At 39.5% G+C, this 19,794-nt stretch overlaps 1 protein-coding gene across 1 annotated transcript in view; it reads left to right on the top strand.

Moving 5' to 3' along the window:
* The window catches only part of FRAS1 (Fraser extracellular matrix complex subunit 1), a 516,919-nt gene that overhangs the window by 208,558 nt on the left and 288,567 nt on the right, over positions 1–19,794 (top strand). The window contains exons 5-10 of the mRNA XM_012557480.1: positions 2,202–2,361; positions 4,810–4,943; positions 12,058–12,141; positions 13,857–13,958; positions 14,490–14,681; positions 19,319–19,408. Of these exons, the coding sequence (XP_012412934.1) occupies positions 2,202–2,361; positions 4,810–4,943; positions 12,058–12,141; positions 13,857–13,958; positions 14,490–14,681; positions 19,319–19,408 (762 nt within the window). The remainder of the gene's footprint in view (positions 1–2,201; positions 2,362–4,809; positions 4,944–12,057; positions 12,142–13,856; positions 13,959–14,489; positions 14,682–19,318; positions 19,409–19,794) is intronic.

Raw genomic sequence — 19,794 nt, 5'->3', positions numbered from 1 at the left:
AAGTCTTCCCATATCTGACATTTAAAAAACTGTACCCAGTTTTTGTTTTAATTAATGTTTCTTTGCATAGAAAAAAGTTGAACATTCTGTAAGCTGATTACCAAATTTTCCGTTGGGATATTTGCCTTTTTCTTATTGTTTGCAAATGCTTTTATGTATTAGAGTTTAGTTCTAATTGATAAAATTTGCAAGTGTTTTAATCGGTTTATCATTTGCCTTTTAATTTTGTTTATAATTCATTTTGACATACTTTTAAATCTTTAACTCGTTAGACATGTCAATTTTTCTTTTATAATTTCTCCCTTGCCTTGATACTTTAGCCTTTCTAGCATAAAGGTCAATTGCCCCCTCTCTTTTATTAGCCAATAGTTTATGGACTTGCCTATTTATATGCTGTCCTAAATTGGAAATTTTCTGTATAATTATAGCAGAAGTAAAAAAAATTGATGGGCAAGGACGTGACCTTGGCATCTGTGTCCATTCCTGGTACACACAGTCAACACAAAAGTGTGAAAAGGGGGCGGATGGAGCACCTTCTAGGGCCAAGTCCCTTGCTTGGCTCTTTTGCACACTACCTCATTTAACCCTTACAATAGCCCAGGGAAGGAGATGTTGTCATAATTATTTTATAGATAGGAAGCTGGGATTTAGAAAGATTAAGTCACCTACCCATAGTCCCAAATCCAGGAAGGGTCAAGCTGGGATCTGTCGTGCGTGTGTCTGTGTGCCGAGCAAATCCTCGGTTCCTTCAACTCAGTGCTTACTAGCATTATTGCCCTCTGTTGTACTCCTAGTAAGTCCATCTAGAGGAAAGTAATCTTCATGATAGTACAGTGAGGACCTAGTTCCCAAATAATTGAATGACTATTACTACTATTACCATCGCTGTTACAATAATAGTGCAGCTTCTTGGTAATTCCAAAATGTCAGACTTGACATGCTTGCAACCAGGCAGCAATTTGCAGTATAAAGGGGCCTTGGCTTGTTTAGGTAAGATAGGGTTCCTTTGTGTTTCAGCAAGAGAAAAAATTATTCTCCATGCTGGCTTCAGGAGAAGAAAGGGGGTGTTTTTTTTTATGCTTCTCAATGATACTTATGGCTGTAATCCCCAGATTATATTGACTGAGCACCTAGAATTTGTGATGTTTTTAATAGAAGCCCATATATGATTTGTGCCAAATCAGAAATCATTATATGCTAGATTTAATAGAGGCAAAGGGAGCAGGTTCCAAAATATAAAAGGACATCGCAGGAGGAAAACTTAAAATAGAGAAAAGTTTATTCATTAAACTAATTTCTTTCTACATTTTGTGAAAGGCCACCATTATTCCATTCTGTCATTGAGAACATAACACAGTTTGGCAGCTATTCCCTAAGCAATGAATATGTTTGTAGCTTTTTACATTCAGAGTTTTCCCCCACTCCCCATCACATTTGAGAATGGCTGATTTAGATAATTTTGATTCTCTAAATTGTATGGTAAATCATATGGTAACTCCAAACATAGATCTATTAGATCACTGACTCCATACCAGTGTTGGGTATGTTTATCACAGCATGAGGTGGATTGGGAACATTGTTTGTGTATAGATGGGCACCCTCATGGGGAATGACATGACTCTGTAGTTTGTTGGAGAACTGGATGGAACAGGTGCCTCCTGCCAGCTATCACGCTTCAGCCAGGACCATGAGATCACTGGAACGGGAGAGAAAGCGAGAGGGGAAGCGAGAATGGGTGTGAGCATGAATATGGCAACTAATCAGATGAAAAGTGAAAGGCCAAGAGAGGAAACAGGATTAGAGTGAGAGATACTGAAAACTATATAGCCGTTATAAAAAATACTGTAGATATGTGTGTGTGAATTTTACTTTGGGCTTTATAGAATTTTTTAAAAATGATGGGATTAGGGTAATGTTTATGAACTTTCATATTTTCCTAAAATTCTCAAATATAAAATGTTAGGAATAAAAGAAAGAAAAGGAAAGTGAATTTTTTATTTGGTCTCTGACTCAGAACATTATAAACCCTCAGAACCTTGCAAGCTGAATGCCTTTTTCCACCTTACCTGAGCAGACATCTAAAAGCTTTATCTCTAGTTTGTGTAAGAGAAGGGTTGTTTCTGTTTGGCTCATTGAAAGCGTGTTTTCTGAGACTAACCTTCTTCTTCTTTTTTTTCCCCCCTTTTTTTCCCAACACATAGCATGGGACAGAGTGGGTCTCCTCCCCATGTAGTGTGTGCTCTTGCACTCATGGAGAAGTCCGGTGCACCCCCCAGCCATGCCCACCACTGTCGTGTGGACACCAGGAGCTGGAATTTGTCCCTGAAGGAAGCTGCTGCCCAGTCTGTGTGGGCCCTGGGAGTGAGTATAAGCCTGTAGAGAGAGAGCTTGTAAGAGTTTTTGCCTTTGAGGGTTACATGGTGACACCCCAACCCTTCTTTACTCTTTCTTACTTGATGTAGCTCTAAGATCCCTAACCCCATTCCCTATTGGATCCAAGATGTACCCATGCACTTCGCAGGAAGCAGTGTTTCAGAGAGTGAGGTTGGAATACATTTTTAAGTTCTATTCCAAACTTGGAATTTTGTGAGTCTCTGGTTTATTTGTTTTATCTTGGCCGGATGTTTCCCTTCTGCATTCACAGCTCCTGAGAGGGAAAAGGAAGTTGGGAAAATATCTTCTGATGTGATTCCATGAGGCCCAAGGTAGTTCCTCTTGCCCCCTTGGTGGAGAGAAGAATGAACATGTCAGTTTTCCATGTCGTGTGGCAAAAACAGTCAAGCGCTCAACTACTAGCCAAAAGGCTGGCCGTCCAAACCCACATAGAGGCTCCTCCGAAGACAGGCTTGGTGATCTGCTTCTGAAAGGTCATGGCCTGGAAAACCCTATGGAGCAGTTCTACCCTGAAACACATGGGGCTGCCATGAGTCGGAATTGACTCGACAGCAACTAACAACAAGGACAACCATTCTGCTGGCTTGTCTTTGAGATGACACAACACATTTCCCCAAGACTCACAGAATAGGTGCAGGTCTTTCATTTGTCTTCATTGCATCCTTGCTGAGGAGATTATGCTGCCTACACACCAAGGCATCGAGTTTTTGTTCAGCAAGCCAGGAACAGACTTTCAGGTCCTCTCCTTGGAGACCACTCTCAGTTCATTTACCCCTTTTATTACATTTTCGGATGTATGTCCCCTTCCCTTTTTATAACTAAATAATATGTACTTTATGATACATAGGATTTATTGCCATTGCTGAGTTATGCTCTCTCCAGACATATAATAGCTGGAATTATTCTTTAATTAAATAGTACCTGGAAGCCCCACTCTATTCTTGCCTGTTACCTTTAAAAAAAAAAACCCTGCTTTTTTCTTGGTCTCGTTATTCCATTCTGGCAATCTTTTACCATAAAGAACCATTCCAGGAATCAAAAAGTATGCTTATGCATTTCAGGTGTCACCCACCGAAAAGAATTGACATTTGCTTTGGGCCAAATAGCCTTGCAAGAGAGAATGTTCGGAAACAACAGAGTTGGAGATGAGGTAGAGAGAGGGATGTCTGAATTTATGAGGTTCTTCCTTACATCTTGAGCATCTTCTTCACTGGTGTTCCATGAGTAAGATGTGCTGGAAGAAGTTTTCCTGGAAAGAGTGGAGGATCAGCCAGGGTTGGCTATAAAATTTTCAGGGCCTTGTGCAAAATGAAAATCAAGGGCCCCTTGGAGTTTCTGGGTGGTGCAAATGGTTAACATGCTTGACTGCTAACTGAAAAGTTGGAGGTTTGAGTCTACCCATAAGTGCCTCGAAAGAAGTCTTGGTGATCTGCTTCCCCAAATTAGCCATTGAAAACACTATGGAGCACAGTTCTACTCTGACACAGACATAGGGTTGCCATGAGTCGGAGCTGACTCAAGGGCAACTGGTGTTTGTTCAAAAAGCAGGGAAAAAAAAGCTTTTTCTTTACTTCTGTGGTCTCTTAACCTACCAAGGTGTTTTTTATTTGGTGTTTAATGCCATGCTCCCTCAGGCACAGCGAAACTCAACAGAGTAAATGCAGATCCTCACAGGTACCCGGGGTCCCTCCCTGCAACTTGGTGCATCAGGCACACGCATCATCCCTGTGCTCGGGCCCCACTGTGGGTGGAGGGCAGCAGCGCTCACTGGGCAGGACAGGGGAGCAGGTGGCTGATAACCCATCCAAAGCCAAGCCATGCCAGTTCCCATGGAGTTGATTCTGAAAGGCCATGGATTCAGAAGCAGATCACCAGGCCTTTCTTCCGAAGTGCCTGAGTAGGTTCAAATCACCAACCTTTTGGTTTCTAATCAAATGTGTACCAGTTGTGCCACCCAGGGGCTCCTCAACCAATCCCAGGGAGGTAAAAAGGCAGAGGGAGGTGCTCAGCCCATGCTATGTTGTCCCTACTAACTTCGCTTACAAAACACAGATCAAAGATTAAAATTATTAAGAATATCAAGACAGCAACTATAGAGTATTAAGCCCCAAGCACAGGGCCCCCTTAATGGCAGTGTGGCCCTATGCAATTGCACCAGCAGCGGGCCCATGAAGCTGGCCCAAAACCAAAAAACTAAATCCATTGCTGTTGAGTCGGTTCCAACTCATAGTGATCCTATAGGACAGAGTAGAGCTACCGCATAGAGTTTCCAAGGACCACCTGGTGGATTTGAACTGCAGACCCTTTGATTAGCAGCTGTAGCACTTAACCACTACGCCACCAGGGTTTCCAAAGCTGGTCCTGGGATCAGCAAATGCAATCCTCCCGGTAAAGCTTCTTTCTTTGATCTTCCAGAACCTTGCTCCTATGAAGGTCGTGTGTTTCAGGATGGGGAGCACTGGCGGTTGAGCAGATGTGCCAAATGTGTGTGTAACAACGGGGTTGCCCAGTGCTTTGCAGCTCAGTGTCAGCCTCTGTTTTGTAACCAGGTAAGGAAGTCACCTCAGAGTGGATCATTCATAGGCTGTTAACTTCACTGTTGAGGAACTTGGACTCTCTTCTGAGATTATGTCATGTGGGCTCTGGGAGTGCTAGGAACAAGAAGCAAACTCTGTTTTGTTTTCCTTATACTTCTGAAGACGACCCCTGAGACATTTCTTTTACTCTTAGAAGCTACACATAGGTCTCATTACCAGCCATTTAGGCTAATTGTTACATAATGAAACTGAGCCTTGAGGGTACATACAAGGAAATTGCCAGCTCGAATTGCAGATGTTCCAAAAATGTCAAACTAAACATCTGGAAAATTCAGTGACATGATCATGTTTGTTATTATTTGTCAATGCATAGATATACTCTGCTTTAAGACATGTAAGTATTTTTGATTTTTGGATAATATTATTATCCAGATGTACACAATTTAATTCTTATAGGATAATGAGTCAAATCACCAAAGGATTTACTCTAGGGATGTTGTTGTTCATTTAAAGCTGATCTGATTTTCAAAAAAGGAAGTTCTTCACACAAATTTAGAAGAAAAATCAATTGAAATTAAATGTGGTATTTGTGGTATTTTATAGTTTTTTAGTCTTCCAGAGGCTCCTACGGATGTTCCAAGGCAGCTGACAGTTAACCACGAAAGGAGTTTGCCTCCGGTCACAAAATAGCTCAATTTTGATCTAAGGAAAAGCTGGAAGCCAGCATTTCATTGATACAGAGCAGTACTTTGTGTCAAATAAAACAAAATCAATAACATGGCATATTGTAACAATTGGGCAATATTTTTAAAGGCAGACAAAAGGCAATTAGACAAGAAATGCTAAATGCCAAATAAAGGGAAAATGTATCTAACTGAAAGACTGGGTTGTATTACCCACACTCCACCAACTACTGTGCTCATGTCACATCTCCCCATTCATCACAAAGTTTTGTCCTAGCTTTGCGACTACAAATGAGCTTCTTGGTAGAATTGCACAGTATTTTACTCTACTGTTCTTCTTACATTCGGAGAACACTGTGGTACTGAGCATTTTGATTAAGCTCATTCCAGGGTAAGTCTCCTTGTGTATGAAGGGCAATTAAGCAGTTTGCCACCATTACTATAACGGAGGTGAGGAGGAGGAAACACACCATTGTGAGCCTTCTGCTTTAATTCTTCAAAAACTTACCTACAGACTGTATGTTAGGGGGCCAGATATTAGAATAATTGAAAGTACTAGCTTCTATTTTAGAACACATTCAACACAAACTCCAGCTACACGCGTAGTATTCATGTTTGATTTGCATTAACATATGTGATTAATATAAACAGATGAAATTGGGTTCCATACTACAGATCTAAATGTACATGCATGCATTCTGAAATTTTGGAATAGGTATGTATTTTTTCTCTAGATTGATTTTAATCAGTCTTGCATCATTAAGTCTATGTTTTTGACATGGCATTAAAAAAATAACTGATCATTTAGAAGCACTTTTCTTGATTTACTATCACTATTAAATGTTGCATAGTCTGATGATGTAAAGGGGGTGCTGTGGAGTTGGTGCTAGTGATGGACCATCGCCACCACCACCACTCCCACCACCTCACCCCTACCATCACCATCATCATCACTATCATCATCATCACATTTAAGTGTTTACTGTGTGCCAGTCATTGTTTCAAGAGCTTTATAATTGTCGTAACAACCCTGTGAAGTAGGAGCTATTATTATTATCCCCACTTAACAGCTGATAAAACTGAGTAACTTGTTTGAGGTACCATGTTAGGAAATGTTAGTACCTCTGACTTAGGCAATTCAACTCCACAACCAGGCTCATATTTTTAATCATTATGCTATATTGCTTCCCAAAAATGATGAGTTGCATAGCATTTATGTGTAATAGTAATCACAATAGCAATAGTTGCTAACATTTCAAGAATTTTACAATATTTGAGGTTTTTTATATGCATTACCAAACCCACTGCCATTGAGTTGATTCCAACTCATAGCAACCCCATAGGGTTTCCAAGGCTGTAAATCTCTACGGTAGCAGACCATCTTTCTCCCGCAGAGCCACTGGTAGTTTCGAACCACCAACCTTTCGGTTAACAGTCATCGCGTTAACCACTTGCATTAACTCACTAAATATAAGGAAAACGCAAGTTTACCATACAAATGTACTTCTAGGACTTGAGATCTAGAAAAATTTGTAATCTTCAAAGATTTCAATGATTTTTAATTTAATATAAAGTTTTTATTTTAAATTATAAAAGAAATTTGTACTTATCAAGAAAAATTTGGAAAAGGCAGAGAAATAGGAAGGAAAAACATCACCCATATTTCAACCATTCAGAAAGACTATGATAGATTTTTTTTTGGAATTCATTTCAATTTTTTGGAAGGCAAATGGGAGTATGTTTTGTTTGACAGTTAAAATCACATTTTAGAAGTTGGCAATAATCCCTGACACATGGAGAAATTCCTTATGTTCAAATAAGGGGTTGTTCCCTTAATGAAGGATGTAAATTTATATACTGATATTGTTTACTTTCAACTTTGGCCAGATGCCTTGTGAACAGAGCCCTAACCCCTCCACATTTTTGAAGGCTCATTAAAATGGTCTGTTCAGTCAGATGTGGTCTGCTGAGGCTGAGAGTTGTTTCTGGTGATATTACCACAGGGCAGTTCACCTGTTTTTTCAATACCACAGTTTCTTATTCCCAATATTAATTAGTCTGAGTAGATTGGGCTACTTGTTCAAATATTTTTTTCAAGAAGGATAGCGGGTTGATACATCTTCTGAGCCTTTAAGTATTTGAGAATTATTTTTCTTACTGCCCTGTATACATGAAAGACAACTTGGAGGGGTCTAAAGTTTGGGGGGGGGTGGTTAATCTCTTCCCTTCCCAATCCTATAGACTCCTTTCCATTTTATTTTGGAATTTAGTGCTGCAGAGGAGAAGTCTGAGGTTCATCTGCTTTCTAGTCCTTGTTTTACTCTGTTAAATAGTTGTAGGGTGTTTCTTTTCTTTAACATTTTGCAGGATGTTTCATGTAGGTCTCTCTTCACGTATTTTACCTAGACCGTTGTAGAGCCCTTTAAGTCTGCATTCCAGTGTTGAATTATTTTCTTCAGTTATGTCTTTGATTAATCGTATCCATTTTGGTCATCCTCAATTCTTCAGAAACACCTGAAGTTGCTTAGGTTACTGCCCTCTCTTTCCTTCTCTTTATCTCTCATCTTCTCTCTCATCTCAGTCTCATTTCTCTCATCTCATTTTTATCTTTGTGTCTTTTCTCTCTGAATTATGGAAAGAACTACTGGAATTTATATTTACTATCTCCAGTGTAGATTTTAATTTTATAATTTCACTTTAATTTTTCTTTATTTTTCCTTATTGGTTCATCTAATTTTTTTATCCCAATGTTCCATCTTTCTTTATTGCTTCCTGCTTCTATTTAGTAAAGACTGCACTTTCTTGCATATTGCTGTTACAAAATGACTTTTAAAAAATTTCTTTTAAATCCTGTAGTAAATAGTGTTCAGAAGTCTACTCCTTCTCTGAATCTTCAGAATGTTATGCTTGTTCTTCAGAGTGTTTTTTTTTTTTTAATAATTTCCAAGTTGCTTGTTTCTATTTATTCATACTTTATAAAGAGCTGTCCATACCCACTGCTTGGGAGCTACAAAGGTAAGTGGCCTGCTCTTGGCTAATTTTCCTTTTTGGAACCATAGCCAGATACTAGGAAATATGCGGACTCCTAGTCCAAGTGAGTCCCTGAGTGGTGCAAATGGTTAATGTGCTAGGCTGCTAACCAAAAAGTTGGAAGTTCAGGCCTACCCAGTGGTGCCTCAGAAGAAAGGCCTGACAATCTACTTCAGAAAAATCAGACATTGAAAACCCTATGGATCACGTTCCACTCTGATATACATGAAGTTGCCATGAGTTGGAGCCAACTTGATGGCAACTGTTTTTTTTTTTTTTTCCCTAGTCCAGGAGTCTAGCAGGTTTTTGTTTAGTGGAGCTTTGTTGTACTAGTATCGTATCTTTTCCTGTTTCCACTGCCCACCACTCTTGCATTCTGAATATATGGAACAAAAACTATAATCTCTAGTTTGCTCTGCTGTGAACTCTTTCCATCTCTGCACCTTTCTTTTCGGGCTCTGCCCTTCCCTACTTTTTATCACTGCCCTCACCTACCCCAACAAATATACTTCCCACACATTTGTTTTCTAAACATTATGGGCTTTGACTAGACATAGTAAGAAAGATACTGAGGATGGTGAAAGGCTAGGAATGGCAATCTGACCGCTTCAAACAGCAACATCTCTTGTCTCACACTGGAGGAACGAAGGCCATATTCCGTTTGATATAGGAAGGTAGGAAGTTGGGAAGAGATGATGGTTCTTCTCTCTATTTAGGCTTGCACAAGAAATGAAAGTTACAGAATGTCTTATGGTTAGTCGGACTTCCTCTTGGCGCTGCAGTAGATTGGCTATTAGTTTTACTTTTTGGTGATGGAGCTTTCATCTCTTTCTATGGATTCAAAGATATTATGGTGCCAAGATATTTTGTCAAGAGCTATTAGCTATAATACATTCTAAACATATTTATCGTAAGTATTTTTATTTAAAGAATCCTAAAAGCCATAATTGAAAATATCCTTAATGGTAGTCCTACCCCAAATTGTAGTGACATTAATCATATCTTTAATATTGAAACTAGACCTGGGGTTGGTAAACTTTTTCTATAAAGGACCAGATAGTAAACGTTTACAGCTTTATGTGCCATATAGTTGTAACAACTACTCACCTCTGCCGTTGTAGCACGAAAACAGCCATAGACAATATGTAAACTAATAGGTGTGGTTGTGTTCCAATAAAGCTTTATTTGCAAAAAACAGGTAATGGGCTGGATTTGGCCCATGGGCCATAGTTGGCTGACCCCGTATTAGACTGTAGGCTTGGAAGGGCAAATCTATGTAGGCCAGAGTGATAAGATTCAGGTGTATGATAGCAACAAAATTGTATTGTTAATCAGTGTCTTTCCCGTTCTCTGATCCACCTCCCTGCTCAGCTTCTTTTTATTTATCTCTCCAGTTCTTAATTATTTACCTCTTCAATATATAAAGCAGCAGCCCAGAAAAGATCTCAACTTTCAACCATGTAGTTCTCTCATTTCCTGGATATTCTCTCTTTAAATGCTTTTTCTTCCTGCTCTTGTTGGTCTGTACTTGTAGAGAAAGAGTCTGTTTATGTCAGTAAAGTCTATAGTTATATATGGCCAATAGAATTGGAAAGTAAGATTTTCCTTGTACCAACCACTATATGAGTAATTCCCCCCACACCATACACACTGGAGTTGATTTACTACTGTACTTGGGCCTAGTCCATGTTGGTTAAGATTATTGATGCTAGCTCTATGCTTATTGAAGATTTGTGATTATGACTTGTTCCCTGTTTACCTAACACTGTATAAGCCTCAGTTCATTTGTTTACTACAGTGAAGTTGCTAAATAGTGTGACATCAACTATTCCTTCATTTTGCTTCCTTACTGAAATTTCGTTAAGCCACAGAGTTCTGTTTGATGTAAAGAAATACTCAATGATTTCAATGCATGTCCAATTTTCACATACTCTATTAAACATGAATAGTCAATAGCATTTTGTATATAGAATAAAAAAGAAAAAATAACCTGGTGTAAAGCAAGGAGGAAACTGTTGTTGGTTTAATTCCAGTGGTTTGAGTGTTTGAAATAAATCCCTATTAGATAGTAATACATTAATCCAGCTGATCATACATAACTGGGTTAAAGGACTACTGAGGTATGACTGGAACTTTCCAGGAAAATTTAAGGTTATTTGACCCCCCAAGTACATTTGCCTTCTTTTTCTTGCAGAACGAAAACCAGAGCAGCTGTGATAATAAAATCTCATTTTCTACTTCTCTTAAGAAAAACTGAAGATAACTGCTCTGAAAGTGTCTTCTATATAAGATCTACCACTTCTTAGTCATTGCAACTTGGTTCATTCTAACCCTTCTTCCCCTGCCTTTAATTTGTTTACCTTCCTGGCATTGAAGTCAAAGGGAGAAGCTGACTCTTTAGAATTAGTGAGGAGGCTGTTACCATGAAAATTTCTCTTAAGGTAGTAGAGAGCAAAGGTTTGACATTCCAGGGGTTCGGTGGAGGTGAAGGAGTGGTAGAGGTGAGAATGTAGGGATAGGAGAGTGAGGAATGGTTGTCTGGGCATTTAGTCTGTCACCCACATTTCTCTGTACTGGATTATTCCCAGATATGTAGGGATGTGATTGATTTTTTTTTTTTTTTTAACGTGTTAGGACCCCTAATGCATGTATGTAAATATATGGATGCATATAAAGACACAAAAGAATAGGAAAGTGGTTATCAAGGGAGGGGTACCTTCCCTTTTGAATTTAGAGGTAACCCAGCAAGAGTGTGAATGTTCTTAAGGGCTGGTAAGGGTTGGCTCTGAAATCCCACTGCCAATCATTTACTACCTATTAACTGTGTGGCTTTAGGCAAGTTACATAACCTTTCTGGTCTTAACTTTTCTTATTTGTAAAGTGAGGATGGAGCCCTGGTAGCGCAGTGGGTAAGAACTCAGCCCCTAACCAAAAGGTTAGCAGTTCGAATCCACCATCCACTACTTGGAAATCCTATGGGACAGTTCTACTCTGTCCTATAGGGTCTCTGTGAGTCAGAATTGACTTGATGGCAACAGGTTTGGTTGTTTTTGTTTTTTTTTGAATCAAGGATAAGAGCATCTGTTTCATAGGGTCATGTAAAGCACTTAGAACGGTATCTGGCAAACACTAAGTATATTGTTGTTATTGTTACTATTTGTGCTTTTGTTTGTTCTTAGAAGAGAACAGGACATGAGGAATGTACCAAATTCTTAAGGGTTACACTGATCTTGGAAGTGCTAATTCTTGTCAAAGAACTGTGACTAACAAAAGCTAAATGAGAGGAAATTGCTGTTATAGATGCTTGGGGCACATGATTAAGTTGGCTGTGAATAGAATGAAATTTTCCTACTGTTATGGATTTTATTAATGTTTTCTTTTGATGGATTTTTTTCCCCTTTTTGGGTGTTAAGGATGAAACTATAGTCCGAGTTCCTGGAAAATGTTGCCCACAGTGCTCTGCGCGATCCTGCTCTGCAGCTGGCCAAGTGTATGAGGTAACCTTTGATCTACCCCATGTAGGTGTTTTGACATACGTTCTGCCTGTTTAACCTGTGTTCCTCCCAACCCTCATGTCTGACTCTCTGCCAGGATTAGAAACTCAGTACATAAACAGCTTTTTTCTTCTCTTTATGGGAAGCCTTTCTGAAAAAATTAAGTTGAAGGGGATTACAAATATAAAGGAATGTGCTGGCAAGCAGCACCTGGTTCACGAACCCTTGTGAACTTCCTGTTCATACATCTTGACGGGGAGAAGGAGCTATCATTGGTTACTGTAAGTTTACACTTAGCTTTGAGGCTTTGGGAATGTAGTAAATGTCTGCTTTGGTCGGATGTTATGTACTGATGTCCAGAGACAACCCCTACCTTACACAGGGGAGAAGCAAGAGAAGGGCTAAGGGATAGAGGGAAGGGATTCAAGAAGTTGGTGATGGTGGAACCTGCAAACTTCAGAGTCTTATTGGAGCAGTCTACATAACTCTGCCTAACATACAGTTGGCACCAAATAAAAATTATCTCAACAAATTGAATGAATGAATCAATGAATGTTTTGTCTCAGGAGTACCCAGCTGAGCCAAAAGAGGGTTACATTATTCAAAAGCAAAGAACTAACCCAACTATTTCCCTTGTTGGCAGCCACTCTAAAGAAGGCTAAACAGAAATCAGTATTATGACCTTCAGTAGAGAATCTGGAACTGAGTTTTAAGGAATGGATGTCTCACAATTTCAGATGGGTCACTTGAAATCTGAATGAAAATATCTAATTGGGAAAAGATTTTTGTATGCCTTAGGCCTGCACTGTCCAACACAGTAGCCACATATGTGACTTGTATTATATTTGTATTGGACAGCACTGTGCTAGACTAATTTCTCTTTGAAGAGACACTCTCTGTATCTATTAAGGTGTTTTTGGCTGCAAGCAATAGAAATATCTTTCTAAAAATAGTTAAAGTGACAAGAATATTTATTCTGCTATATAACAAGAAATCCAGAGGTGGGGCTGTTGCAGAGTTAATCATTTAAGGGCTTGATAATGTCTTCAAGGACCTCAGCTCTTTTAATCTTTCCACCCTGCCATCCTCAGCATGTTGGCATTTGGCTTCCATCTTGTTCTCACATAGTCCCAAGATGGCTTCTTCAGCTCTGGGCGGCTGTTCCTCACACAATCATTATCAAAGGCTGGATGGAAGAAAGAGATGGGCTTTTCTTGTTTTACCTAGGAGAAGAGTCTTTTCCTGATCCTCCACCACTCTAGCATATTTCCCCTGAGGTCCCCTAGTTATGGTTGGGACAGTGGCAATGCCCTAGCTACAAAGGAAGCTGGGAAAATGACAATCTGACAGTGAGAACCCAACCTTCTGAAAGGAAAAAGAGTTGAAGCTTGACGGTTGATTAGCCAACCAACTGGGCCTGCCAAAGCTTCCTATTCATCTCAGTGTTTCCAGGGTCTGTATGTGCCAGGCACAGAGTATGTACATAACACCTTGTTGTAATGAATATAGTTGAATGAAAACGAATCCAAAGTTTCCTTTGGACATTTATTGACTTTCTTCTTAAAGATTGTTGCTACCTAAATGAGATCGTTTCTTAGGAGAATGTTCAATGTAGCTCAATTAAAAATTGTAATAAAAATGGGTATTTTGTGCATCTGTGTTTCTGTTTCATATATATGACATTTGATTTTCCACTTTTTCTTTCTTGCTGTACTCAGCATGGTGAGCAGTGGAGTGAAAACGCTTGTACCACATGTATATGTGACCGGGGCGAAGTCAGGTGCCACAGACAGGCCTGCCCTCCACTAAGATGTGAAAAGGTATTATTTGAAAGTGTGTAGCGATTTTCTAAGCTTTATTCTAGGTCATTTATGAAATGCATTTCTTAGCTTAGTGTACCCTTTGAAGGAATTATAAGGCTCAGAATGTTATGTAAAGATATAAAGAAAGATGATGCTTCCTAGGAAGGAGGGGTGGGATGGAGGAAGCTGTCTCGACTGGGTTAGGTCGGGGAGGGGGTGAGAAGCAGTGTCCAGTGTTGGTGTTTTATGTCCTTCTGCCCCACTGGCTCCTTATGCTTTTGCTGTTTCCTGAGCACTACGCTTCACACAGGAGCCTGGGTGGCACAAGTGGTTTGTGATCGGCTGCTAACTGAAAGGTTGGCTGTTCAAACCCACCCAGAGGCACCAAAGAAGTAAAGGCCTGGCAATCTGCTTGCGTAAAGATTACAGCCAAGAAAACCCTGTGGAGCAGTTCTATTTGTAACACATGGGGCCATCATGGGTTGGCGTGGATTTGACGGCAACTAACAACAGCAACAACTCTTCACACACTATCCTCTGTTACCTTAGGGTCAGAGCAGGGCTCGACGTCATGGGGAATGCTGTGAGGCATGTGTGTCTCCTGCCGGAAGCTGCTCCTATGATGGGATTGTGCGGTACCAGGATGAAATGTGGAAGGGCTCGGCCTGTGAGTTCTGCATGTGTGACCGTGGCCAAGTGACCTGCCAGACTGGAGAGTGTGCCAAAGGGGAGTGTGTCTGGGTAAGAAGCGAAGGCATTTCCATCCAAACTATAACAGTTCTTTCCAACAGGATAGGTGGTCCTGTGCTTGATCCTTACTTCTTGGCAGCAGAGGGGACCGGCAGGTTGACCACTCACATTACAAAGGGGATTCTAGCACAAATTCTGTGGTTTAAAGTGAATGTCACTGTTTGCTCAGACTGGTTCAGAACAGCCCCTGAAGCTTTTAGTTTTCTGTGCATCTGTCATATTGGAAACCCTGAGCCAGAGACGGGAAAGGGGGAGACATGCTATGGGACATTAGCCTATCAGTTAGCGCAGCTGGACCTCATTGCTGGTGGCCTGCCCAGCTTGCTATGGTTGTGAGACAGAGGTGCGCAGGTGGGCCAGTAGCCCAGCTCCTGCTGCAGGACCCACAGGCAGCATTTAGTAGAAAGGAGAGCCAGCACCTAGGGGTCTGCTTCTGTGTGTCAGGAAAGAAAACAAAATGTTTTTGTGTTTTGTTTTATTTTTAAGAGAAGTAAGGAGATTTCATAACCAATAAATTTTGTTGACCTTTGTTGACTTTTGCTGTCTGCAGAATATCCAGAAGCTTCTAACAAAGCCTCCTGTGTTTGGACTATAGATATATATTGTAGGGAAATTGCTTTGCTTTTCTTTTTTTTTTTAAATTCAGTTTTGACCCATTGCAAAACAAATTGCTTCTAAAGTCGTCTCCTTCTCCCTCACCACTCCCATCCGCCCCACCAGTTTCCCCCAGGTTGTGAACTCAAGTTGATGAGGAAAACTTGAGAGATCTGAAGCACTGGGTGTCTGTAAAGGCATTTTTCTTTCTAGTTCTTCTCCCCCAGTCCTCAGCTCCCCTGAAAGCTGAGCAGAAGGAGGCACAGCCTTTCAAACAAGTCTGTCAACGACAGTGTTATTTTTCATTTTGACTCCTACTTCTAAGGCTTGGCAGAGCTGAAACATGTTTAGGTAAAAAAGGGTCTTGCTTTTTGAAGATTTATTTCCCCCCACACACCATTTCATTTCTTTTCTTTCTTTATGGTTAGGGAGTTAGAATGATTGGGTGAAGATGAGAAAAAACCCAATCAGGGCCCTTTTCTTTCTCCCTTAATGTGCTTAGGCTGAGGCTGGGTGTCCTTGCCTCGACAGTCCACCCAAAGGATGCTAGGTTATTTTCCAAGATTTTAATTTGTCTAATATCCCAGCATTTATGGAAAGTGTGGGAGAAGTGATCCTGGTATGTAGATCCTTATACCATCTACTTTAGGTGGGTCTGAACAAAGAGTCTTACTGGCCGAAGATAATTTAACCCATCGTGTTCAATGTTAATGCATTTCCAAGTACCTTATTGTTCACAGAGAACCTAACTGTGGAAATACTAGCCAGTCCTCCTGTCTGTTCTTAGAAAAAATGGGGAGCAACTGTTGAAGGGGAGAGAGCCTCAGTGTTCCTCAAGCCACTCCTTAACACTGCTCTTCCCCCTTTCTAGTTTCCCCACTGTTTTCTCCTTTATGAACTGAGGAGGCCCTATGCCATTTGCTCATTTGGAGAAAACTTTAATCAACTGAATTGCTTTCTTCCAGATTATCCCCATGTTCCCCAAATTTTGTTTAAGGTACTGGCTTCCAAACTGGAAACACTATCAGAAATGAAATTTTGACCCAAATTAAATGCTACAGAAAGTATCCTTTAGCTTCCTTATATGGCATACTTCTGAAAATATCTAGTTTTTGAACTTGTTAAATCCTGGAAGTACTAACTTCCTAACTCCTGTTTAACTTGTATCACTGAAGATAAAAAGATGAATAAGACATTCTGTCCTTAAGAGGTCCAGGCCATGGGGAAAGTTAGATATGTAAATGGAAATTGTCATACACTGTGGCACCAACAGTTATGGAAATACGAATTAAAGACATTAGAAGCACTGGGCGGAAATGACCACCTCTGCCAAAGGGAGTAGTGAAAGTACATTACTGGCGTTTTTATTCAATTCGACCTAGCTTTCTGCCTGATTCTTTGTCTAAAATATCAAGGTCATTTGATTTCTAATCTTGGATACCGAGGTTCTGGAGGATGGATTAAGTCTAAGTGTATGTACATCTACAAAGGTGCATAGAAGTAAACTTCTAGAAGAGGCAAAAATGTTCATCTTCACTATTGTAATCATTATCACACTGACCATCAATAGCAGTGTTCTGAATGATATTGAAATCAGCATACAACTGTTCTTTGTCAAAAAAGGAAAAAATGGCATGACCCTTGTCTTTCATATATCAAACCAAATGCCTAGACATCAAAACATGAATAAATAAACTGTAGAAGGGTGTAATAAAATAGTTTTTATTTTTGTATTTTTTATGGTATCTTTGAGCATGAATTCAGATGAAGCCAAATTACTTTTTTCTTAAAAGGACCTAACGTTCAAGTATGAGGCATAAAATGGTGGGAGATAGAAACTTGTAGCAAAATGCATGGAAAAGGGTAGCCATGCCATAAATGTGAGCTCCCTTTCCTTCGCATGGAGAAAAAAAATCCCTCAAAAGACTGTTTTCTTTTCTGGTAGTAGATGGAGTCACAGAGAGTCTTTGCTCTGGTGGGTGTGGGTGTGATTTGGTGGGAAGGGTTAGCAGACTAGATCTGGCCTATGCAACAGAATCTTCTTAGAAAGAAAAGAATAAGTTTATTTCACAAAACAGTTTTGCTCAAAGGGAAAGTCAAATGCTAATTAGAGTGAGTTCCCCACTGCAGTGACCTGACTCAGTTTGACGCATCCTTCTATAAATAGCAAATCTATTTAGAACTTCCTACCTCACCAAAACTGAATCCTTGTTCCCCAGGAGCAGGGCTCACTGTATTTAGAATAGTGGTTGAAGGCTCAGAACAGCCACATTCTTTGCCTTATCTGGGTGATGCAGGTTCCATTTTCAGTTTTGTCTGCATGTATTGTAGTGGGCACTCAACAATCACTCATGCGTTTTGTCTTTAATAGAAGTACGTATATTCTGTCTTGTTTCAAAATACTGTTTTAAGTGACTTAGACTACATGCATATAAATGCCTTCATATGCATTAGACAAATTTCAGTATGTTTCAGGGTTATGCCTTCACTACTTGCTGATTTGTCACATTTCTGGAGAACAATTTATATGTAAATACATCTGCTCTGTAGCATGCAGCTCTGTATCAGTCTCTGATTGGCCTTGAATTTTGATGGACAATGATCTATATATAACTCTCTTCTTCCTGAAATAACTTTTAGATACCCTAAAAAGTTACAGCCTTTCATGTATTCTTGTGTTACTTTAAAAAGTTAATTTTTTCTTTATTGAAATAATGCATGTTCATTCTAGAACATTTTAAAGATTCAAGAAAAGTAGAAAAGAGACTTAAAAATCCATCCATAATGCTACTATCCAAAGACAGCCAATGATTTTATATTTTTATTTAGTGCACAGTTTTTAAAACAAAATATTATTTTGATTATTCTGTTTATGCAATTTTGCAGTATTCTTCATGGTTTCTACACTTTTAAATACATTTTAAATGTAATATAGATCCAAAATTAAAGAATGCCTTCATTTACAAAACATTAGCATTCTTTAGAAAGTAGATGCATCTTTAGAGAGTGGAAAGTGCTTTAAAAAATATTCTTTAGCCTACAGATAGATTTTAGTATTTGCATGTGAAAAATTATAGAGATTGGATGTTTAACAGTGGATTCCCTGGGAGGTAGAGGTGCAGGAGACTTTTACTTTTAAGTTATAGAATTCAGAATTATTTAAACTTTTTATAGTCAGCATTTATTATTTTATTATAAAAAATTTAAAAAGTTGCAAGTATTCATATGGGAAAATTAGAGTGATAAGATTTTGAAAGTTAAACATCTACTTTTCTAGTGTGGCATTCCTTTTTTTCCTTATGTATTTAAAATAGTGGTTGTGTAAGTTGAATAACAGTAAGTGTTTCAGAATATTGAATAAAAATTAATTTTTGACTGTTTAACTAATGTCTGAAACTATATGCATATAGGTCTGATTTTGTATTCAAGAAAAATCGTTGGTTTTACTTGAGTACTGTTAATGAAACCAAAGTCACAAGTTCAAACCTTTTATATTTAAGATGGCTTGATCCTTTTCTGAAATTCATAACTTTCCAAGACAATAACCTTAACCTGGACCATCCATCTGTCTTATTCATGTGAGCCTCTGGGCATGTGCAGGATGTTATGGGAAGACTAGTGCACAAGTAGAGCCCTGGTGGCGCAGCGGTTAAGAACTTGGCTGCTAACCAAAAGGTCAGCAGTTCGAATCCACCAGCCACTCCTTGGAAACCCTGTGGGGCAGTTCTACTCTGTCCTGTAAGGGTTGCTATTACTCAGATTTGACTCGATGGCAGTGGGTTTGTTTTTGGGGAGTTTAGTGCACAAGTATCACCAGCACTGGAATAAGAATGCTTAGCGGGGTATGCTGTATTCACTAGACTATCCATAGAAAGGGCAGCACAGGGGGAGGTGAAATAAGTTGTGGGTGGGTGGAAGCAAAGGGGCATGCTAAGGTTTTCATTCTAGTCAGGCAGCCCAGCTGCTTCGCAATTTAGCCCTGCTGCCTGGAGATGTTAATTTGATATGTGCCACTGCAACCCTTATTTCTACAGGGTGAAGAATTAATTCACTTAGATGGAAAATGCTGTCCTGAATGCATTTCAAGGAATAGTTATTGTGTTTATGAAGAAAATGCAGAATTTGTGAGTATCTGGCTGGTAACTGAGGACTATCAAAGAAATTTATAGTTCGATATTTAATGAAATGAGTTCTCTCTTTATGTATCCATTCATTTTCTCAACAAGTGTTATTTCATACTTATTATGTGCCAGAGAGTGGGGATATGGAAGTGAATACAACAGGCAGAGTTCCTGCTTTCGTGGAGCTTATGTTCTAGTGTGAGACACAGACAGCAAAACACACATGTCGAGTGATAATCAGAGCTATTAAGAGGAATAAAGCAGCGAAGGGGGCTAGAGAGTTGAATGGGGGGTGTGTGGTCTTTTACATAAGAGGATCAGGGAGTTCTCTCTTATGCAGAGAAAGTTGAGCAAAACCTGAAGGAAGTGAGGGAATAAGCCACATGAAT

The sequence above is a fragment of the Trichechus manatus genome, unplaced genomic scaffold, assembly GCF_000243295.1.
Source record: "Trichechus manatus latirostris isolate Lorelei unplaced genomic scaffold, TriManLat1.0 scaffold00105, whole genome shotgun sequence".
Lineage (NCBI taxonomy): Eukaryota > Metazoa > Chordata > Mammalia > Sirenia > Trichechidae > Trichechus > Trichechus manatus.
The sequence above is the reverse complement of the archived record's forward strand: the minus strand, read 5'-3'. Positions and strand labels throughout refer to the sequence as shown.